At 43.8% G+C, this 24284-nt stretch overlaps 2 protein-coding genes and 1 long non-coding RNA gene across 4 annotated transcripts in view; all 3 read left to right on the top strand.

Moving 5' to 3' along the window:
* Positions 1–24284, top strand: part of LOC116050925 (NACHT, LRR and PYD domains-containing protein 12-like) — a 66223-nt gene that overhangs the window by 21846 nt on the left and 20093 nt on the right. The window lies entirely within an intron of this gene.
* On the top strand, positions 11402–19941 carry LOC118494910. The gene is made up of 3 exons (XR_004897118.1): positions 11402–11675; positions 13332–13402; positions 19880–19941. It is a non-coding gene; the product is annotated as an uncharacterized LOC118494910 (long non-coding RNA).
* The window catches only part of LOC116048209 (NACHT, LRR and PYD domains-containing protein 3-like), a 126186-nt gene continuing 125841 nt past the window's right edge, over positions 23940–24284 (top strand). For both annotated transcript variants that reach the window (XM_036000559.1, XM_036000558.1), the window contains exon 1: positions 23940–24195. In XM_036000559.1, the coding sequence (XP_035856452.1) occupies positions 24120–24195 (76 nt within the window). In that variant the 5' untranslated portion in view covers positions 23940–24119. The remainder of the gene's footprint in view (positions 24196–24284) is intronic.

Here is a 24284-nt window from a genome sequence, read left to right as displayed (position 1 = left end):
TTTCCAACCTATTCTTGCCTTACTTCCTTCTTTCTACCGTCTTTTTCCATGTTTTTTCAGCTTTTTTCATGATCATTTAAACGTTTTCCAGGTACAAGGCAGTTGTTTAGTAAATCTATCGCTGACATCGCTGTATTCTTCCTCTTTATATAAACTACATGTACATGGCTTAAAAAAACCTTTCAAAGGGCATACTTTTTCCAAGGGCGATTATGGAAAAAAGCTTGAGAACCGGTCAAACTTCAAAAACAGCGACAAAAACTTTGAAAAAAGCAACAAACTTGGAGAAAAAAAGACAGTAGAAGTAACTACAGCCTATCCCCTGCAGTCCTCCAGAGTACCCCTAGGGGGACACGTGCCCCCTGCAGTCCTCCAAAGTACCCCTAAGGGGTCACATACCCCCTGCAGTCCTCCAAAGTAGGGACACGTACCGCCATTTTAGAACCAGTGACGTAGAGGACAGAAGCCTACAGATGCTCTAAACCCGCCATGTCTACCTTCACTTTGACGAACAGCGTGTCGTCTTTGACGTACGCAGCGAGCTCGTTGAGAGGAATGAAGCATGAAAACCCAACAGCGACGTTGTTGACGGACTCTGCACCGCTTTGATCCAGAACGGACAGAGTCACGGTCTGTCTGAAAGGCCACGGCAGCAGAGCGTCGAAGTCTCCCGGCATCAGGACGACATAAAGGGACAGTTGAGTCCCTCTTCCCTCGCCGTCCCGATTTCAGATAGACCTTGGAGGCCATTTTGTCAGCGTCCGGTTTGGAAGGACACGCTGCTCAGGCACGGCGGCTGACCTTTGACCTCAGCTTCCCTCCTGTTCGCGAAATCCTCAATTTTCCAGATCAGTCTGCCGTCGTACGACGTGGCCTCGAGCCCCTGCAGGCACTGCTTGTTGTGACCCGAGTGATGCTTCAGATTCTCCCCCAAAGTTCTTGGAAGAAGGAAATAACAACAGCGTTCACTGAAACGTTCTACAGCCCCCCCCCCCTCCGACCTCTCTGAACCTCCGACCCTCAACTTCACATCCACTGACTCAAAACTTAACTATTTAAAGTTTTGACTCATCGGGAATAATTTTTTAGTTAACACTGTTTATTAGTTTTCCTACTTAGGTGATGGAGTCAGATTGTAACATGACATCATGACTTTGCGTAAACATACACACCCACTTTCTTAAGCCAAGTGGCGTGTTATCTGTACGCATTTTGAGCGCCGTATACAACGGACGGGTTGGGTTTAGGAAAAGAAGAACCGGTTGTGTTTAGGAAAAGAAGAACGGGACGGTTGGGTTTAGGAAACTAGACACGCGGGACACAATCCCCCGCTCTTCTGTGGATTTTCGCCCTTTCATACTACTCGCTACGGCGTAAATTGACACGCAATCGCAAGGTAATGTAAGTCAATGGAGGCCAAACTGCGTTGATAAACACGCTAAAAAGCGAGTATGCGTCTTGATAACACGCCAATAATGACATACGAATTGGCATGTCATACATACACCACTTCATGAGATCAGTCTGCGGATTGTCAGGTTTTTGTTTTCCAGGTATTCTCTGAGGGTCTCGGCTGCAGACTAGGGCTGTCAAAATTGCTAAAAAATGATGTTCGAATATTCCCTCTAAAAAAACACAATATTCGAACTATTCGAACATCTGGTTGCGCATGCGCATTTTGTCAATGACGCGCATTTTGTCAATGACGCGCATTACGTCAATAACAGGACAAATTAATACAAAGAGACATAACTACTTGTATAGGTAGTGTATTTAAGTTTAAACATATTTGACAACGTATTACCTACAGAAAAACAAGTAAATCAAATGATGGCCAAGACCGCAGACCTCACGCTCGCTCACTCGAGCACTTTCTCTCTCTCGCCCTCACGCTCTCTGCGCAATGTGCGGCTGTGCGCATAACGGTTTAAAATGAACAACAATAAACACATTTTGAGTGCTGATCAAGAGTTTTGTGCAAGCAATTTAAGGTTGCGACTATTGTCCCAAATATAGCAGGCTTCATTCAGTGATTGAAACAAATATTATTAACATTAATTGAAGTTTCACAGTAGCCGATATAGAACCGACATTGAACGCTCCGAGCGAGCTGTGCTGTGGTAAACATGGAGCTTTTCCTTGACATGAAACGGTAAATAATCAAACCAGTGGAGGCAGTGCATTTAACCTTTATTCATGCATATCTATTCAGTCGTAGCATACACTTTAGTAATGTTTCTGTTTAACGTTAAATAAAATGAGGCACACAGTTCCGAGAAATGTGACAACAAAGAACTTTTACCCTGAGGTTCATAAAAAATAAAGTGCTTTTAAAAACGAAAAAGGCTACTTACATTCTTGGCGCTTGTATTAAAAAAAAAGGAAGAAAAAAAACTGACTGCAATTTATTCCATTGTCTTCTTAGTGCACTGTCAGCGTCTGGTCTTAGGCCTGAAGGCCTACAGGTTATTTGCCAAAAACACAAGATGGTCCACATTTGAAGCGGCCAGTGCTGATCTCTTTTTATTTACTATATTCCCGGCGGAGGAAAAGACGTGTTCAGAGCGCACTGAGGATCCGGGGATGGAAAGATATTTCTTTGCCATCTGGGCGACGTGAGGGTATCTCCCAGAGCCCAAAGTTTTCCACCACATGAGAGGATTTTGTTGAGCAGGTATTGGAGACTCTTGTTCATACATCAACATCTCTTTTTGAAGCAGCAGACTGATGTCCTGGTCTTGGCTGTCCGTGCAATACGTGTCTCCGAAGAGACACCCCATAGCAGATAACGCAGTTTTCTCAGCGGGTTGCTGACGATCACGGGGTTGTCCGGCAGCAGCCTCACTGCCTGTGCCTCCTGCCACATTCACTTGTTTCATCTCCTCCAGTATAGCCACCTGCACCTGCCGTCTCTGCTCCTCTTTCAAATGAACGAGGCGATGAAAACGTGGATCCAGGTAACTTGCTTTCAAAGCAGCATAAATGCGCCCTTTTCCTCACTATAACGCTTCTCCAGATCTGTGACGATCTTTGTCTTCATCTCTGACAATGCAGGTGGTTCTGGTTCGTCTTGCGTTCGCTTGTTCAGTTGAGCGAGCAGAACATGTATTAAAGGCAGTACAGCCGACGCTGTTGGATATTTGTCAGTTGAAAGTGCTTCTGTTGCCACTTTAAAGGGTTTAAGGACCTCTTGCACCTGCAATAAATAAGTAAATATAATGCGTTGATATTAGGACAGGTTTGCATTTGTCCAGCTTATTAACGTGCACACAAAGTGAATTAGGGTAATCATTCTACCTATTTAAAAAAAAAAATATTAGGACAGTTTTGCATTTGTCTAGCCTATTACGGTCAGTGGTGGAATGTAACGATGCCAATTTTCAGTGCCGCTGCCAATAAAGCACCTAAAATCTAAAAAAAGTAATGATTATGAACATGAAAAATATAGCAAGGAGACATGTTAATTGTTTATTAATAAACAAGTGTTTTTCTGTGTCAGTGGCTGAAAAGATGACGTTGGCTATGCTGACTCGCGATCATCGCAGTAGTGAATGCCCCTGAGAGAAATGCACATTTCATACGGATTAGCCTAAGCAGGGAGAGCAGTCTGTGTTCTTTCGTTTTGAATTGCTTCTGTTTAAAAGTAGACATTTCGATAGACATATTTAATACAAAACGAAATTAACTTTAAAGAAAGGCTTTTATAATGATAAAATTATTATTTATAATGATAACTTCAAATAGGGGGTGTGTCGCGATTTCAGTTTCATATTGTTACAGCCCTAATTATTAGAATATAGACATTAAGATAATAAATTGTAATGCAAGTACTTTTAATTTTAATACTTAAAGCAGCCTACATTTAAAATCGGGTACTTTTTACTTAAGTAAGGTTTTCATTGTGGTACTTCTACTTTTAGGCTACTATAAATATGTCTCTGGCTATTTGTACTTTTACTTAAGTAGGCTACTGAGATTCAGTACTTCCTCCACCACTGATTGATTACGGTACATATTTCATACACTATGCTCACCTTTTCCATTAGGGACCATTCGCTTGTGGTCAGCTCCATTCTTGACAGTTTTTTCTCAAAGATGACAGTAGACACAGCTGCTTGCTGCTCCGATGCACGGCAGATCATTTCATATGTGCTGTTCCATCGTGTCGGACAGTCGTTAATCAGCTTCTCAGTTTTCAATCCCAAAAGTTGTTGTTTCTGCTGAAGGAGGTAGCTGTCAGCAGAAGATTTGCTGAAATGTGAGGCCGCCACTTTCAGCCTACTAACGGGGATTTCAATGGCTCTGACCCCGAACCCTTTACGCACAGCCAAGTTTATTGTGTGCGCCACACATGGTATATTTACCGTTTGAAGATGTCTCTCTACTGCATTGACGTAATTAGTGGCATTGTCCGTTGTGATGGCAATCACAGATCCCCTTGCACCAGGCGGTGCAAAATACGTGTCAAGATGTGACTGTTTAGCTGGAGTTCCACACATTATGCCATGCTCATTTGGGTGCACATTTTCGAGATGTGACCTCATGTTGCTAGTGGTCGAATGGTATGCTAACTGTACTTTACATAGCTTGCATACAACTTTATCTCGCGGCTCAACTATGTTACCTCCTACCGACCAAAATCCAAAGTACTTCCAGACATGGCTTTTTAGATTTTGGGGGGTTAAAATCGCTTTCTCTGATGCGGTCGAGTTGGGCTCTGCACTTTCTGCCATCTTCCATGCAAGACAAGTCAACTTTCAGCAGTGACGCTGTGCCAGACAGTGCGACTCCTGTGACCTGTCCCTGAACCCTCAGGCGCCCTAGCGCGCCCACTCGCAAAGCAGACAGCCAGACAGCTTCTGCTACCGCGAGCGTTTTTTTCCACATTTTTTTTTAAAATTTGAATATTCATTTTCACCTTCGAAATTCGTTTTTTAAAAACTATTCGAATATATATTCAACTTTAGAATATTCATTGACAGCCCTACTGCAGACACTTCTTGGATCGCAGCGTCCAGAGAATTTCTGAGTTCCTCCAGAACCTCCAGACCATGGACTCCCTGAGAAACCTGCTGCACGTCCAGCTTGACGGTGGACAGGACGTCCTGCTGCCTGCACAGCATCGTCTGACTATAAAGACAGACAGCTAACATGCTTTAACAACACAGACAGGCAGACAGACAGGCAGACAAGTAACATGCTTTAATAACACAGACAGGCACACAGACAGACAGACAGACAGACAGGAAACAAGCTTTAATAACAGACAGACAGACAGGTAACATGCTTCAATAACACTAGACAAACAGAGAGACAGACAGACAGACAGACAGAAAGATAGACGGACAGACAGGTCTATAAGGTAAATAAGATAATGCCTAATTTGCATATTTAAACATAACATTTCAGAAAACTTGTAATACAACAAATAGTTGTCTTAATGTCGGTAATAAACAGGGGAAGTTCTAGTTGTTAATATTTGTTCCCTGTTCTCTACAGGACGATCAGTAAGAATCAGAGTGTGAATGGACCTGAGCTGCAGAGACCATGTGTTCATGGCTGCTGTTCTGCTGCTGCAGCGGGCGGATCTTCTTCTGCAGAGCAGCGAGCAGTAAACTGTCTGTCTGCACCTCCTGCTGCCTCAGTAGCGCCTCCTCCTGGAGAACCTCCACCTAACCGGGGGGACAACAGGCTCACATTGGCCCTCATTTATGAAACGTGCGTACGACCAAAAACAGGCGTAGGACGCCGATTCCTACGCAAAGCAAGGGATTTATCAATTTGAACGTGAGCGTAGGCTGCGATAAAATCTCACGTCTGGTCTGAACTCGTGTACGCAAGTTTTCAAGTCAGTGTGGACTTGCGGTGCAGCATATAAAAAGTTTAACAGGAGAAGGAGAAGTCATCAGTTGATCACTTATCAGCAATGGGAGATCTGGCTCTTTTAAAAGACCTCTATTTGCCGGTACAACAGTGCACACGTACACGCATGGGCCACGGTGGAGCGCTCCATCGGTTTGATTAAGGGCAGATGGCTCACGGTCTTGGATCAGCGGGGGGACCCTACTACATGGCAGAAAAATTCTACAACATTGTTTTAGCCTGTGGGGTTCTGGAGCCAGATGACCCGATGCCCAGAGAGCAGTGTCCAGCACAGCCCCAAGTGTGGCTATATGAATGAGACAGGACATTATTCCTCACTTTTAAAAGGTATAGTGTTATGTTTGGCAATGATGTTCAATACAGGAAACATGATGATGCACAACATTTTTATTTATTCTTCAGGTTTTTGTTTCTCTTTTAAAGTGTTGTTAATGGCCACAAGTGAACGATTTATTTCTGCCATTGACTGAGTTATTTCGGCTTGTTTTTCCAGCCCCTCTGCTGTCAGGACGGAGCAGTGGCTCTACTCCTCTCGGATGACGGAGCTTCTCACCCTATCTCTAAGGGAGACGCCAGCCACTCTCCTGAGGAAACCCATTTTGGCCGCTTGTACCCTGGATCTTGTTCTTTCGGTCATGACCCAGCCTTCATGACCATAGATGAGCGTAGAAACGAAAACTGACCGGTAGATCGACAGCTCTCTTTTCGTCAAAACAGTGCGATAAATTTAATGTAATACCGCACACGCTGCGCCGATTCTCCGACCAATCTCCCGCCCCATTGTCCCCTCACTCGCGAACAAGACCCCAAGGTATTTGAACTCCTTCCCTTGGGGTAAGGACTCATTCCCTACCTGGAGTACGCACTCCATCGGTTTCCTGCTGAGAACCATAGCCTCCGATTTAGAGGTGCTGATCCTCATCCCAGCCGCTTCACACTCGGCTGCGAACCGATCCAGTGAGTGCTGAAGTTCACAGGCCGATGATGCCATCAGGACCACATCATCTGCAAAGAGCAGCGATGAGATCCCCAGCCTACCGAACTACAACCCCTCCCCACCCCGACTACGCCTTGATATCCTGTCCATAAATATTACAAACAGGATTGGTGACAAAGCGCAGCCCTGGCGGAGGCCAACCCTCACCTGAAACGGGTCCGACTTACTGCCGAGAACCTGGACACAGCTCTCACTTTGGTCGTACAGAGATTGGATGGCCCTGAGAAGAGACCCCCTCACCCCATACTCCCGCAGCACCTCCCACAGTATCTCCCGGGCGACCTGGTCATACGCCTTCTCCAAATCCACGAAATCCACATAGACTGGATGGGCATACTCCCAGGCTCCCTCCAGGATCCTTGCGAGAGTGAAGATCTGGTCCATTGTTCCACAACCAGGAGAGAATCCACATTGTTCCTCTTCAATCTGAGGTTCGACTATCGGCCGAACCCTCCTTTCCAGCACCTTGGAGTAGACTTTACCAGGGAGGCTGAGAAGTGTGATACCCCTGTAATTGGCACACACCCTCTGGTCCCCCTATTTGAAAAGGGGAACCACCACGCTCTGCCACTCCTTTGGCACTCTCCCAGATTTCCACGCAATGTTGAAGAGGCGCCTGGGAAATTAACAACCATCCCCCATCATCCTCCAGCTCTGCCTCTCCGGGAACCATCACCTTATCGTGGTGGAGAGGTTTGTATGTCCCAATGAACCTGAGGGCTGTGTTGTCTGGAGCTTTGGGCTCCTGGTAGGGTCTCCCAAGGCAAAGTGGTCTCAGGTGAGGGGCCAGACAAAGAATGGTTCAAAAACCCTATGATTCAACGAGGAAGAGATGGAGTGACCCTGCCCGGAGGAAGCCCGGGGCCCCTGTCTGGAGCCAGGCCCAGATGGGGGTTCGCCACGGAGCCCGGCCGGGCACAGCCCGAAAAAGCTACGTGGCATTTATCTCTCCATCCCATGGGCCCACCACCTGTGGGAGGAACCGCTGGGGTTGGGTGCACTGCCACACGGGTGGCAGTGAAGGTCAGGGGCTGCGACGGACCAGACCCGGTCAGCAGACGCTGGCTCTGGGGATGTGGAATGTCACCTCTCTGTGGGGGAAGGAGCCGGAACTGGTGCGGGAGGTGGAGCGCTACCGGTTAGATCTGGTGGGGCTTACCTCTACGCACAGTCTCGGTTCTGGAACCATACTCCTGGATAGGGGTTGGACTCTTTTCTTCTCCGGAGTTGCCCAGGGTGTGAGGTGCCGGGCAGGTGTGGGGATACTCAAAAGGCCCCGGCTAAGCGCCGCTACGTTGGAGTTTACCCCGGTGAACGAGAGGGTCGCCTCCCTACGCCTGCGGGTTGTGCGGGGGAAAACTCCGACTATTGTTCGTGCATATGCACCAAACAAGAGTTCGGAGTATTTGACCTTCTTGGAGACGTTGAGTGGAGTCCTGCATGGGGCTCCGGTGGGGGACTCCATAGTTCTGCTGGGGGAATTCAACGCGCACGTGGGCAATGATGGAGACACATGGAGAGGCGTGATTGGGAGGAACGGCCTCCCTGATCTAAACCAGAGTGGTTGTTTGTTGTTAGACTTCTGTGCTAGTCATGGATTGTCTATAACGAACACCAGGTTCGAACATAGGGATGCTCATAAGTGTACTTGGTACCAGAGCACCCTAGGCCAAAGGTCAATGATCGATTTTATAATTGTTTCATCTGATCTGAGGCCGTATGTTTTGGACACTCAGGTGAAGAGAGGGGCAGAGCTGTCAACCGATCACCATCTGGTGGTGAGTTGGGTCAGGGGGTGGGGAAAGACTCTGGACAGACCTGGTAAGCCCAAACGGGTGGTGCATGTAAATTGGGAATGTCTGGAGGAGGCCCCTGTCCGACAGACTTTCAACTAACACCTCCGGCGGAGCTTTTCGTGCATCCTTGTGGAGGCTGGGAGCATTGAACCCAAGTGGACGATGTTCAAAGTTTCCATTGCTGAAGCTGCGGCGAGGAGCTGTGGTCTTAGGTGCCTCAAGGGGCGGTAACCCACGAACACCGTGGTGGACACCGGTGGTCAGGGAAGCCGTCCGACTGAAGGAGTCCGGAAGCAGTTGCAAGGTACCGAAGGGCCCGAAGGGCTGCAGCCTCTGCCGTGAAAGAGGCAAAGCAGCGGGTGTTGGAGAAGTTCGGAGAAGACATGGAGAAGGACTTTCGGTCGGTACCAAGGTGCTTCTGGAAAACCGTTCGCCACCTCAGGAGGGGGAAGCGGGGAACCATCCAAGCTGTGTACAGTAAGGATGGGACGCTGTTGACCTCAACTGAGGAGGTAATAGAAGGAGCACTTTGAGGAACTCCTGAATCTGACTAATACACCCTCTATATGTCAAGGATGTATAAATTAAATAAACTTCAGCTGGAGTCCGATTTACTACGGCAACACTGTTCACTGCATCAGCGATCTCTTTCCATTCCGCATTCTTTCTACAGCCTTTAATAACAGCTTTCAGGCTGCCAAATCTACAAACGTAAGTGCAAATGAACTGGAGATATCAGGGTTTCAATGTCCACCTCTGAAAAGTGCCGCTTCTCAGCCGGATTACGTCTCGCCATGTCGTAAATTGTAGGGGCGAGACCTCAAAACCCAGAATATATCGGGGTGTGATATTTAAATTACGATCTTTTCCAGCCGCTGCATTTATCAATGTACGACCATTCTTTCGCTCTGATTGGTGTGATACGAACGTTTCATGAATCACACATGAAGCCTGTCGTAAGAGGATTTCTGCGCTCAAAGCTGCGCTGGTTTCTACGTTAGGTTGATAAATGAGGGCCACTGAGTTTACAGTCAGAGACAAGGGGGAATGTAACTGAATACATTTACTCCAGTACTGTCCTTCAGTACCAAATGTTGAGGTACTTTACTTGAGCCTTTTCTTTTCCTGCCACTTTCTACTTCTACTCCGCTACATTTCAGAGAGAAATATTGTACTTTTTACTCCACTACATTCATCACACAGCTTTAGTTACTAGTTACTTTACACATTAAAGGCTCTGACACACCAAAGGGATATGATGTCCCTCCAGGTATAGGATACTCCTGAAGAAATTCGGTCCGTATGTCTATATATTTAGACTGGCAGGACACCCAGTCCACGCCCTGTTGTGCCTTTGTGGCTATGTAATCTAATGTTGCTTGGAGCAATAACTCCACCTCCTCGTCTGTCCAGACAAAATTGTCAGCTTTTCGTGTTCACTTCACCATGTTTTGGTTTTGCGCTACTAGGGAGAGAAGTAGAATGAAGGTTCTACGCAGGTGCACGGACTTGGTGGTGTTTTGTGGCAGTGCTTCACACTACCACCTAGCCTCCTGGTGTGCATACAACATTGAATTTCACACACTTTTGCATCACCACATGCACGCAGATTCTCCGGCGCTTAGCACCGCCCAAGACAATTGTGATTGGTTTAAAGAAATACCAAAAAACCAGAGCACGTTTTCCTCCCATCCCCGAATGCTATTTGGACTAGTCAGACCTTCCTCCAGTGTGCTTTGGAGGAGAGTCTGGTTAAGCGAGACTAAGAGTTAGTGTATTGGATTAACATCACTTACTATACCTTTAACCTTGCAGCACACATCTCTGTTCTAGCATTCTATTTTTTGAATGTGTAGAAAGTTTTTTAATAATTAAGACATTTGCACCATGAATTGTTGCATAAAAATTGCGAGAATGCTGGAAATTTGATGCTCAAAGTCTGCAACGTTGACAAGCAATGCAAATTACATTAATTTATTTACTGATGTAAAAGCATCAGCATTTAAGTTGCCTTAATATTTTATTTAATAATTCATAAACTATGTATTATTTTCAAGTTTTGATTGTGTTGTGGATTTAATTCTAAGAAAGAAAGTGTATTTTGCACTACTCCATAAAGAATGCTGAAGCCAGCATTCACTGTGAGACAATAAAAACCAGATGAAGGTCTGAGCCACAATCCTGAAGCCAGCGTCCAGTTCTTGTGTCTCTCAGCTCTACACCCCCAACACATCAGACACACAACAGAGTCCCGGAGCAGTGTAGAGAGACATCTCCAGGCGCCAGGCGCCCACAGGAAGGGGCTTACAAATATATATTTATATATTAAGACTTGGAAAATGTAAAGTAATCCTTAGAACTCAGGCACCAAAACATAGAATGTTGTTGTTATTGTTGTTGTTGTTTGACTGTAGGTGTCAGATATCTGTTGGTTAGTTTCATGCCACCACTCTCTGTTGATGCACATTGTACGGTGGCCCAGACGGTTCAAGAGAAATGCAAAAGCCACAACACAAATATAACGGAAATGAGTGACAACAGAAGTGGGCGTCAACATTTGTGTTGTAGTGTTTACATTAGTGTTGACCCGGCTGGACCACTGTAAGTTTTAGTTTGCTGTCATGAGTTTATAGACTGTTGTTCCTCCATCATTTAATAATGAACCTGTTGTTCTGTTTCTTCATCTTTTGGGGCTTCAGTGTTCCTGCAGTTTGGACTCTTTGGAGTCCTGTCAGAGTCTCCAGCTGCTGTGAAACTCTGCCATCAGAGTGCTGACTGACAGAGCTTTTGGAACGCTGCCAGCTGCTTCTGACTGGCAGAACTACAGCTCAGACCGGCCCTCTGCTCTGACGTCATACTGACATTTCTAGGTTTGGATTTAAAGGTGTGAGGAGGTGACAGCTGTCGCTCAGATGAACACAGACAGCAGCAGCGTCTGTCAGTGTCTGCAGACGGAGGAGGATGTCTGTCTGACCTCATCTGGACGGGATCTTTAACAGGTGAGCAGCCTGACAGGTACCATCACACACCTTTGATGAAGAAACTCTGCTGTTGGTCCTTATCTTTGGGGGATTCATAATATGCGTCAACACTGGTGTTTACTGTTTGTAGATCTGAATATTCACTAATTAATTTACTAATTATTCTGTGATTTGTGACTTTTTCACCAAAGTGAGCCTTTAAATGTTCAGTGAAGTCAGATTTAATCAACAGGAAACAAGTTAGATTTGAATCACTTCACTTGTGAGGAATGAGGGAGTGTCTTTCTGCTCCGACAGCCTGAAGACTTTTTACCTTCTGACTGAAACTTGATCAGCTGTTTACTCTCTGACAGCAATAAACTACACGCCCACAGCTGTTTGTAGTCTTTACCTGGAGACAAAGTTAGGAGACGCCATGTTGGGGAGGTGGCGCCAGTGTTGTACTCCTCTGAGAGGTGTTTTTGATTGGCAGGTGTGTGTCACAAACTTCATTGTATCAAAAGTGTGAATGTGTGTTGGTTTGGGTTGGTGGACAGCAGAGCAGTCTTTTAATCCTGAACTACAGATTGAATGAAAACACATCCAGAGGTTTCTGAAGAGACAAGTTCAAACCTGCAGTTTGTCTCTGACAGTTACTGGAGCCAGGACATTCTAATATAAAAACATTAAATTTAGAATGACTGGCCCATAGGTAAGGTAGGCATCCACAGATCCAGTTCATAAGGATTCACTGTGCTGTATGTTTAACATTTAAACATGATTACAGTTATTTAAATGGCTTAGTATTATGTGCATTAAAAAATGTATGTATAAAGGCTTTAGGCCACCATACACATTATTGTAGGCCCAGTTTAATATGGAACTTCATTTGATATAACATATGTAGTAGAGGTCCCTGCCCGTCTCTCTTTCAGTTAAGGGGTTTGTGGCTTAAAAACGTTGAAGAGCCTGATTTAATCTGATTTAAACATGAATTCTTGTTTGTCAGCCTTTGAGAAACATGGCAGTAAGAATGAATTCTTTCCTCTCTGTTGAGCTCAGTCTGAAGCTGACAGGAAACAATAGTTGAGAATATGATTATTAACAGAAACACAGCTAACACGACCAACCTGTCTGATCAGGGGAAACCAGCACACTGGGGTCACATGTTAGACGCCACCTACACAGTCTCAGTTGTCTCAAACGCATCTAGATGAAACAGATAGGCCTCCATTTAATCAGCACAGTTGTCATACAGAGACACAAATACATACAAAGCATCTGAGAGAAAAGAAAGACTTTAAAATTCTTGAGATTAGGCAGAGATTAGGGACGTGCTCAGACAGGAAAAAGGAGGAACTGGAGGTTTTGGAGTTAGCCCTATACCTCTATACATAAAATAATAACTAATTCACAACACTATGCACAGCACAGATACAGTACAATATAATGTGCATCTATTATTGATTGAAACATTAGTTTTTAATGATTTAGTAGCCTTCTCCAACTTAAACTTCTGATTAAATACACCTGAGAGAGAGAGAGAGAGAGAGAGAGAGAGAGAGAGAGACAACAGGAGGGTTAATAATAACGGGGCTCACAGGAGAACTGGATAAAAAGAGTCTTTATGATTATAAAATCATGTTTATTTCAGCTCCTATTAATATTGTCTGTGTGGTGTTTATGTTTCTACAGTCAGAGCAGCTGGGTGAAGAAATGCAGAATGAGAAACTGCTTCAGCTGAAGATCCAGAAACATCACAGCTGGTAAGATGATGGCTCACTTTCCTTATTAAGAAGAACTGATACTTTATTGATCTTGCAATGGGAAAATAATTTTTTTCACTCTGTTAGATAGTACCAGGGTTTACGGTCTTAAAAAAAGTTTAAAAATCAAAATTTTAGGCCTCAAGTCTCTGGAGTATTATTTTCTAAAAATTAATTCAATCATTTTAAACTGGTGTTAATTTTCCTACGTCTATGTAACGCCTCCTCTAACGCTCATTGAAATTTTCCCGTAGCCCTTAAAATGTTTTTTTTTATTCTGTGGTATTGTTTAGGGCTGTAACGAAATGCGATATGAAACCGAAATCGCGACACTCAGATCCACGGCGTGAGAACCCCTTCCAACTCCCAGAGGTTATTCTTCCTGTCCAGATACAATGCTACCACATCTTTAAATTACTATTAGTATTAGTCGTTTTGGTGCATTATCGCCTTTTTGTCGGATACATTTAGCTAACTGTAAATACGGTTAAATGCGGGGGGGGGGGGATTTTCGGCACAAACACCGGTGATGCTAACGGAGGTGTAACGTTACGAATGGCCGCTGTTCTGACTCGTGTGCCTAGGTCTGTTTCCCGATGGTTCAGTAAACTGCCGTTAGCGTCCTTAGCACCGGAGATGATAGTAATGATGATAGTAATGATAGTAGCTGGCTGCTAGCTGGCTGGGGGGGGGTTGACTGTGAATGTGTCCCCGGGCCAGGCCTGTTGTCAGCTCTCATCCCGACTGAAGCCTTGTAGCGCCGGGAGAGTGAGGCAGACAGACAGGGGTGTGCTAACTGGCTAAATTCCCATTAGATTAGTCGTCTATCTATACAGTTAACGTTTCTGATGAATTCGTCGGTTAGCCCAGAGTTGTTAACCGTGGTCAAAACAATCATACTAAAAATAACTGAGCGTGTTGGGCGATGTCTTAATCTTATGTTACCCAACAAGAAGTAGCTAACGTTATAGACCAAGCATTAGCATTAGCTACTTGTCAACCAGCACCTTTATAGCAGGCTAACCTTAAAGCACTTTTTCTCTTCGGTCCCTCTACCAGTTGGAAGCAGAATTGTCCATTACCGTTACCATTATTCTTAGTCTCATTTTTGGAAACATTATTTTAAAGCACAAAATAATCTTTGGTGTTGGATCGATCAATATTGAAATCAATCAATATCAATGAATAAGGTCTCTGAGTATAACTCGCCTCCAACCTCCCGAGAGGTTGGGGGGTTCGATGCCTTGCTCAAGGGCACTTTGGCAGAACCAGTTAACCAGAAGGTTCTTTCTCTACAACAAGATAACACAAAACTTATTAACAATAAATCAAAACATGAACATAAATTGTGTGCATTAAGGACAATCAAAACAACATTAAATGAAATCAACTGACAAGACACATCATGGTTGAGGTGGAGAAGAGCGAACAAAGGAAAGCTGTTTACAAAGCCTCTAATCGGAGGGGACTGATTGCACGTGAAGGATGCGGTTCCTTCCCTTCCAGGATTTAACCTGGCTGTCTCAGCTGTTCGGTCAGGTGGCCTCTGTTTGGGGATTTAAACAATCAGAATGAGTTAAGTCTGAAGCAGAAAGAAAACAATAGTTCAGACTTGCAGCTGGGTTGCCTAACCTGTCTGATCAGGAGGGAAACCAGCTGAAAGAAAACAAGAGTTTAGACTATAATCAGTAACTATGACACAGTTTACGTGACCAATCTGTCTCATCAGAACAACCAGCATACCTGTGTCACATGTTAGACTTGTACTTCCCGTGTGTTCATGGGCATCGGAAAAACACTTTTCCAAGTGAAAACATAATCATTCATGTCACTTCATGTGGGAATCAGAGGTGAGAAACTAGGGCTAGATTTTGCTAACAGAGTTTCCCAGTTGGTGACGTGTTGTTGACAACTGACGGTATGTACAGAAACATGGCCGAAGACCGTTCAAATGTGTTGAAGGATGAGAAACTTTTCCTAAATATAGAAAATTCACGCATGCATGTAATATATTTTCCCAACGTCCACAATGTGCTATCGATTTAGGTTGTAGTCATCCATTGGTTTCAACAGAGTAACTTAAATTAGTTATAAAAGTTGTGTGCTATTGCTAGTTACAAGTAAACCAATTCAAGTCAAGTAGGCGCTCACATAGAAAATAAAATAAATAAATAAGAAAACAGCAGCAAATCTTTTGTTATTGTGGCCTCCATGTTTTCACACATCTGATGCTCTAGTCTAGGGGTTTTCAAACTTTGTGTGTGATGAATTAATCCTAGCCTGTTAATAGGCCTACTAGCACTAAAGCTGTTATCGCATCAGTACAACAGGCTCGTTAAAAGAAAGTTTACTGTACACAATGGCTGCCACATATTTAATTTATTTATTTACTCAGACTTGTTGTCTGTCTAATATAGGCCTATATTAAAAACAAATAAAATGGTCACCCAATGAGATGGATGATGTTGCTTTGCAGACGTTCATTTCTGGATGTCAGGTTCCAGTGATGACAGCCTCAATCTGAGATCTGGTTCAATATTAAGGGCTCCATTTTAACGATCTGAAAGACAAGTAATAAACGCCAAACGCAAGTAGCTTTGTGGGCGGATCTTGGGCGCTGTTGCTATTATACCGGTGGGATAAATGACTCTTGCGCCCGACGCAAATCTAAAATGGGTTGGTCTGAAGTAGCTACATTACTCATAGGTGTGGTTTGGACGTAACGTGCAATAAACCAATCAGAGCATTATCTCACATTCCCTTTAAAAGCAGGTGCGCTTGTTCAATGGCAGATTGCTATCATAATGGCAGATTTGCTAGCTGCACATTCTTAATACATCCATGGGCGCACGCCAGGAGCTGTTCACAGCCGAGGAGACCGACGTTTGCTATTGATTTTTCTTTTTGACAAAATGTAAATAAAGAAATATCACAAAAACATACAGTACTTTCTGATGTTTTGGGCTCACTCTCACTGAATCTCGAGGTTATGAATACATGGTGATATTTTTGCAATGTAGTCTAACATTTGTTACGCCCTGATGTCTAGGGGTAAACCGGACGCAACATAACGTGTGCCCCCGCCCCACTCTTCCCAATCTCAAACATGGCTAGAACAAAGAATTGCAAAGTAGCAGTTTCTATTCTATTCGGAGATGAGGCCCCAACACAACAAACAAAACAACTCTAGAGACAACCTAAAACTTTCCTAAACCAAAACAAAATGTAAAGAAACGACAAAGCTCTAACCTAGGCTTCTGATAACAAAACAGGAGAAAAAGGGAACAAACAAAAAGGACTTCTCACTCCTAGCAAACTGCTACTAGCAATATAAGACAAAGAAAAATGTATTCACAGCTAAAACAAAATGGCTGAAGGATAATAAATCCAAGAGCTCAAAACAACCATTTTCACTGAAAGCTGTTTACATTACTCACAACAACTTGAAACACAAGACACAGGTTTACACAGGCACATGTTGGGAATGGCAGAGTAAAGAGAGAGCCTGAGTTTATGTCTGATGAGGCTTAAAATGGCTGCTGTCCTCCAGGCGACCAATCAGGAGACAGCAATCAGCTCTACTGGACCAATCCGGTGTGCGCACCTGTTCTCCATTACCTGTGTACACTCAGAGGAGATCAACTGACAAAATATGAACCCAGGGTCATAACACATTAGACCGAGATGACCTCACTATATGATGACCTCACAGACGATGCAGCTCTTTTGTCTCTCCTCTCCTGTGCTGCTGCTGGGGCATTTGGGTTAAGTGGCATCGGCACATGCAGTTCAAAATCACATCTCCTTAAGTCCTCTAATATTTCCTCATTTATGTCATCAACACATCCATTATTCATGGAAATATTGTCTAAAACAAGGTCATATTTTTCCTTGTATTTATGTATGGTTTGCAAAAATGGGAACTGCTGGGTCCGTGAGATGAGAGAAGCAAAGTGTATGCGCGCTGTGCACACTCTACATTACGGCCAAGCATGCTCCCTTAATACAGCATCTGAATAACGCGCCACTGACTTTAGACTAGCTTTTTCCAGGTCTGTGGAATTATTTTCTGAAACTGCAAAATAGCACTAGGGAACGTTTGTGCCGGAACACGCCTACTCTTTTTGCTGAACCTCAAACCCGCAAGTTCATTCCCTAATTTACCGACGTGAGTCTGTGGAGGGAAAAGTCTGCTGTGCGTCGGGTGCAAAATAGGAATGATACATGCATCGCTGTACAAAGTCAATTGCGCTGGGTGCAAGATAGGGCCCTAAGTCTGTTCCGATAGTGTGTCTTCAACATGACCATGGATGAAAATCCTGATTCACAGAGGTAAGGGGTTGGAAAAGGCACAATCCACTTCAGGTTTTTGTCGGACGGCTCAGGGTATTCTGTGGCAACTTTCAGCCAAAAAGCAGGCAGGCATCTCTAAGAAAAGTCAATTTTTAAAGCACTGTCACAGGACAGTTCGGCCAGGCTGTCTTGCTCTCTGAAGGTGAGGTTTGTCAGGATGTAGTCATCCAGGGTGGGAAACGGATTTCTTATCCAGTTCACTGTTGTCGGGGGTTGGGAAATAAATCCATAGCTGAGTTTTCAGCAGATGCAGGTGCTGTCTGATATCATCTTGCACAGCACTTGAAAGGTGAGTGTCTGAACTGTCTAAAAAAATCTGAAAGATTTGAAAATGAGTCATAGTTTGCCTCCTCAACACACCTGGCCCACATCCCCATCTTCTGGATCACTGCTTCAACTTTGTCTTGTGTATGAAAAATAGTTACCGACTTCCCCTGTAGACTTTAGTCCATTCAAGTGCTCAAAAATGTCAGACAGATATGCCAACTTGGCAAGCCAGTCTGCATCATTGAATCGGCCAGAAAGGTCAAACTTGGAGTCAAGTAGAAACAGTCTCACCTCATCTCGCAACTCGTAAAGCCGTGCAAGCACCTTCCCTCTTGACAGCCACCGGACGTCAGTATGGAGCAGCAATTGTCGGTGCTTACTGCCCATCTCGTCGCATAAAACTGAAAACAGTCTTGAATTCAGTGGGCGGGCCTTGATGAAATTGACAGTTTTTACTGCTTCATCCAGAACAGTTTTCAGATCAGGAGGCATTCTTTTGGCTGCGAGAGCCTCTCTGTGGATGCTGCAGTGGATAGATTTTGCTTGCGGAGCTACTGCTTGCACACGTTTAACAAGGCCGCTGTGTTGACCTACCATGGCTGTTGCCCCGTCTGTGTATTCCCACGCATCTTGACCAATCAATCCCATGTTCTGTGATGAAACCGTTCAACGTGTCAAAAAGTTTGATCCGCGATATTAGCTGGTCACCCAGCATGACACCCACAGTCTCTTTAATTGCTGTCAGAATCACCTCCTCGCCGAGTGTATGTGGCATCCCTTTTTTTGCTATGATTAGGGACACCCGGTACGAGACTTCCACTGCTTTAGCAGTAGCACCACCTGTAGATGTCGATTCCATTACTTTCTTGCTTGTGCTGTATTCCTGGAGCTTGCTTTGGAAAAACTCGATTGGCTTGGACTTAAATTCCCCATGCTTGGTTTCCAGATGCCGGTGAAGATTTGACGGTTTCATGCTCTCGTTAGCCAGTGCCTTGTAGCAACAAACACAAACATGCCACGGCTCATCTTCGGGGCCAGTGTAGCTGAATCCTAATGTTAAGTAGCTTTCGTAGTATTTTCTTTTCACTCTCCCTTTCTTTGTTTCTTTATGAGGAATCTGGCTCGTAGATGCCTCCAACTCACTGTCAATCTCTTCATAATTGGTAACCTGTTGCCTTCCACCGATCCATGTTATGGTTCTAACGGCACTGGACTTGAACGTTATGACCAAGTGCCACGAGCCTATTTTAGTAATCGCACAATAACGACAATATCATTTTAATTTTAATTTTATATCAATATACATAAAATGAAGGTTAAAAAATATTATTACATGGTTTGGTTGAATTCTAAGGATTCTGCGGTCTGTTATTTTCTTTATAACAGATAGTTGCAAAGCATAACATACCGTTGCCATGCATAGCAGAGTGTTGCCATGGACACAGTTCTGTTCACTCAGTCTGGAGAACAGCTATATGAATCCGCTGAAAGAAGTCCAGATAATTTATCAGCTGTGGCTTTGCGGTGGGGTCCTGATCACCCTGTCCCTATCCCTCACTTATTTTATATTTTATTTTGCTTTTCCACAGACCACCTGCAGTACCGTCACGAACCACAGTTTGGGAATGACTGCTCTAGGCTATGGCCAACAGTTGGTGGCAATTATGCAACAAGTTGTTATGCCAAACACCAATATAACTTCCTGCTATCTGACGTCATTAAAAGAGGGAGCGACTCTTAAGGGTTGGACTTTAATAACTGGGCTCACAAGAGAACTGGTACTACGTATAAAAAGAGGCTTAATGATAAAATCACTTCTTATTTGTGTGTGATGTTTATTCTTTACTTCTACTACAGTGAGAGCAGCTGGAGGAAGTAATGCAGAATGGGAAACTGCTCCAGCCGGGCTAAAGATCCAGAAACATCACAGCGTGGTAAGATGATGGCTCACTTTTATTATATTTTAGCAGGTTGTGTTGGAGAGCATTCTCAGGTATACAGCATATCTGTGTGTTTTGGTAATCTCTCTACTCAGCAAAACTCTAAACCTGCTGGTCTGGTACATGTAGGTGATGGGGAGTACTGAAAACCTCTTCCTTCAACCAATCAATGAGCAGACAAGCACGCAGAGTTTTATGTGATCCGTCGCACATCCTCCACCCCGACTATGAGCTCTTACCATCCGGCAGACTGAACGATTTTTAATACTAATTTGTCCCTACATCAATCAAAATGTTGTATTTATGTGTCCTGTGGCTCTCATTGCTTCGCATTATGTTTACATGTGGATTGTTGTTTTTGTTGTTCTCTGTTTATTGCTTCTTGTTTTTATTGTTTCTCTCTATTGATCTTCATTGTTATTGTAAGTGCAGCTAACTTACTTGGTAACTTACAGTGACACAACCTAATCGGTTTGATCAGGAGGGTTATAAGCGGTCTAACACATACCTGTGACACATCTCACGCCTACTCACAGGATGATCAATTTTCATTCCTGCCACCTAAAGGGAGGCAAAAACTGATGTTACTATTTTCAGTTTCATAACATAAGTAGGGAAGGAATTTGGCGTAAACAACATTACTAATCTTGAAACCAATTTCCGTTACACTCTGCTGGAGTAGCATTTACACAATGAATGTTTAGCTGACAAATCTGCTACATTTCAATTCAATTTTATTTATATCATATTTATATTTATGTATCAAATCATAACAAGAGTTATCTCGACACACTTTACAGATAGAGTAGTCTAGACCACACTCTATACACTATAATACTACACTATAATTTACAAAGACCCAACAATTCCAGTAATTATCCCAAGAGCAAGCATTAGCAGTGGCTAATGCGACAGTGGCGAGGAAAAACTCCCTTTTAGGAAGAAACCTCGGCTCTTGGTAGGCGGTGTCTGACGGTGCCGGTTGGGGATGTGCTGAACAGTGGCAATAATAGTCACAAAGATAATGGAACAGTGACTACAAATGGTAGTCGTAGTAGTTCATGTCATAACAGGGCACTGAAGGGCGTTACAGGATGTAGCGTGGTACAGCACAGCATGGGTGGACGTAGCAAGACGCAGACACTTGGCAGGATGCAGCCGGACGTAGCCGGACGCAGCCGGACACTGCAGAGCATCGCCGGACACTGCAGGGTATTGCAGAGTGTTGGACCACAGTGACAGCTCCAACCAAGATTGTGGTGCCACCCTAATCCAAGGGAATATTCTGGGCGGGAAAAGAAACTCCCCAGAGCTAGGTTAGTAACAAGCATTTCTGGGGCAAGGATGCACACAAATGGAAAGAGAGAAGAGAGTGCAGGTCAGTGTGTCACAGGAAGGAAGGAACTTCCCCCGTAGTCTAGAACTATAATAACATAGCTAAGAGAGGCAGGTTAAGGAGAGGAGCCTGGTCGGGCTAGAACTCTCACCAACCGGATCAGGCTGTACTGGCCTGCCTCCCTCTACTCTATTCGCTCCCTAACTATAAGCTTTATCAAAGAGGAGTGTTTTCAGTTTATTCTTAAATATGGTGATGGTGTCTCCCCCCCGAACCCAGACTGGGAGATGGTTCCACAGGAGAGGAGCTTGATAGCTGAAGGTTCTGGCTCCCATTCTACTTTTGGAGACTCTAGGAACCACAAGAAGCTCTGAATTCTGGGAGCGTAGTGCTCTAGTGGGACAATAAGGTACTAAGAGCTCTTCAAGATATGTAGGTGCTTGATCGTTTAGAGCTTTGTAGGTCAGGAGAAGGATTTTAAATTCAATCCTGGATTTTACAGGAAGCCAATGGAGAGAAGCTAATACAGGAGAAACATGATCTCTTTTCTTAGTTCTTGTCAGAACACGTGCTGCAGCATTCTGGATCAGCTGGAGAGTCCTAAGGGACTTATTTGAGCATCCTGATAGTAAGGAATTACAGTAGTCCAGCCTAGAAGTAATGAACGCATGGACTAGTTTTTCAGCATTGTTTTGTGACAGGATATTGCTAATGCATATATATTATTGCTTTGTTTTAGATGGGCGTTGAAGGATAAATCCTGATCAAAAATAACTCCTATATTTCTAACAGTAGTGCTGGAGGCCAGGGCAAAGCCATCCAGAGTAATTATATCTTTAGATAAAGAAGTTCGGAGGTGTTTGGAGCCCAACACAATCACTTCAGTTTTGTTTGAGTTTAACATGAGAAAATTGTAGGTCATCCAAGTTTTTATATCTTTATTGCACACTTGAAGTTTAGCTAACTGACTGGTTTCGTCTGGCTTGATTGACAAGTATAATTGGGTGTCATCTGCATAGCAGTGAAAGTTAATTGAATGTTTCCTAATAATATTGCCTAGAGGAAGCATATATAAGGAGAATAGAATTGGTCCAATCACTGAGCCTTGAGGAACGCCATGGCTAACTTTAGCGTACTTGGAGGATTTATTGTTGATATTAACAAATTGCGATCGATCAGAGAAGTAGGACTTAAACCAGTTTAGTGCGATTCCTTTAATGCCAACTAAATGTTCCAGTCTCTGTAAGAGGATGGTATGGTCAATAGTGTCGAATGCAGCACTAAGATCTAATAAGACAAGTATGGAGACAAGTCCTTTGTCTGAAGCAATTAGAAGGTCGTTAGTAATTTTCACCAGAGCTGTCTCTGTGCTATGATGCTTTCTAAATCCTGACTGAAAGTCCTCAAATAGACTATTCCTACGTAAAAAGTCACATAACTGATTAGCGACTACTTTCTCAAGGATCTTGGAAAGAAAGGGAAGGTTAGATATAGGTCTATAGTTGGCTAAGACCTCAGGATCGAGGGTGGGTTTTTTCAGAAGAGGTTTTATCACATCTACTTTAAATGACTGCGGTACATAACCTGTTAATAAAGACATATTGATCATATCTAGTAATGAAGTGTTAACCACTGGTAATGCTTCTTTAAGTAGCGTCGTTGGGATGGGGTCTAAGAGACAGGTAGATGGCTTTGCTGAAGAGACCTTTAGCATTAAAAAGCTAAAAAAAAAGCAGTCTAAGTATATGTCAGGGTCTGTCATTCTTTCTAGCACTCCTGCATTCAAAGGTGAACCGTTAGAAGTTGAGGGCAAAAGGCAAAGGAAGCACAGAGGAGCGTGTAGCGCTGTACCTCTGATTACTGATATGAGAGAGGGAAGACATGTGGTACCCATCTTAGATAGCTTGTCCTCCCTCACACCTGAAAGCAACTTGTAAACATCTGAGTAGAGATTAGAAGCAGAAAACTGTCCATCAGCCTCCCTCACCACCTTATCCTTTAGCTGACAGCTCTGCTTCTCATTTACATTTTTAACCCTTTTTAAATATTATCAAACATTTCGGCCACTGTGGACTTATGTCCCGCAAGCGGTTTAAGGAAAGTGGCTGCGTGTGTCTGACAATGCACAAAACATCAACACCGATACAAGCCTATAGCCTTTCGCGGGCATGGAGTGCGGAAAGTGTGTCAGAGCCGTGAACTTTCCAGCATGTGTGTGTGAGCGTGGTATGTGAGCGTCGCGTACATCGGGGCGGGGGTGGAGACTTCTTCTTTGGTGTTTATTTGGGTTGGCATTACTGACTGGACTGAGAGATAAAATATTTTCGTTCATTATGAAACTGTGGTGGGAAAAAGTTGACTATAGCGGGGCGCCACAGTTTGGTTGATGTATGGGAAACACTGTGTTTTTCCTTTTATAGTTATTATATAATAGATATTGTCAGGTCAATTTAAATTTAAATGTTTAAGTCCTGTTTATCACATTTCTACCAAGTTTATTTGTTCTTGATATTTCAGGTCTTTGCTAAATCAGCTCTAACAGAATCTCTGAACCTTTTTTATAGCAGTTCATGAGTTGATGAGTTGTGGTTCCTGATTATTTTGTCTATTCTCAATCAGCTAAAGCTAAGAGGGGAGCAGTCACCGCCCAACATGGAGGTGTCGTCAACATACCTCAGTTTAACGGTGTTAATGTTGCAGGGAATCTAATGGTCCAAGTCACGCAGGGTAATGTTTCCCCCGGATTTATCAAATCAAATAAAACACATTTATGTTTAAATATGTACCGGATTAAAATGTCACCACCGACATTTCTTAAGACATGTTGCATGTTTGTGTTTCAGCCTTGTCTCCTGACAGGACAGACGAGACGAAAGATGCTTCTCCCAAAAACAAAGGTATTGTGTTTGTTAACAGAGTTTCACAATCAAATGACAACAAAACGATGGTTATGTGTGTAACCGTGGTTCCATGAGTTTCGGATGCC

The sequence above is a fragment of the Sander lucioperca genome, chromosome 4 (genome assembly GCF_008315115.2).
Source record: "Sander lucioperca isolate FBNREF2018 chromosome 4, SLUC_FBN_1.2, whole genome shotgun sequence".
NCBI lineage: Eukaryota > Metazoa > Chordata > Actinopteri > Perciformes > Percidae > Sander > Sander lucioperca.
Note: the sequence above shows the minus strand (reverse complement) of the source record. Positions and strands in the feature narration are given on the sequence as shown.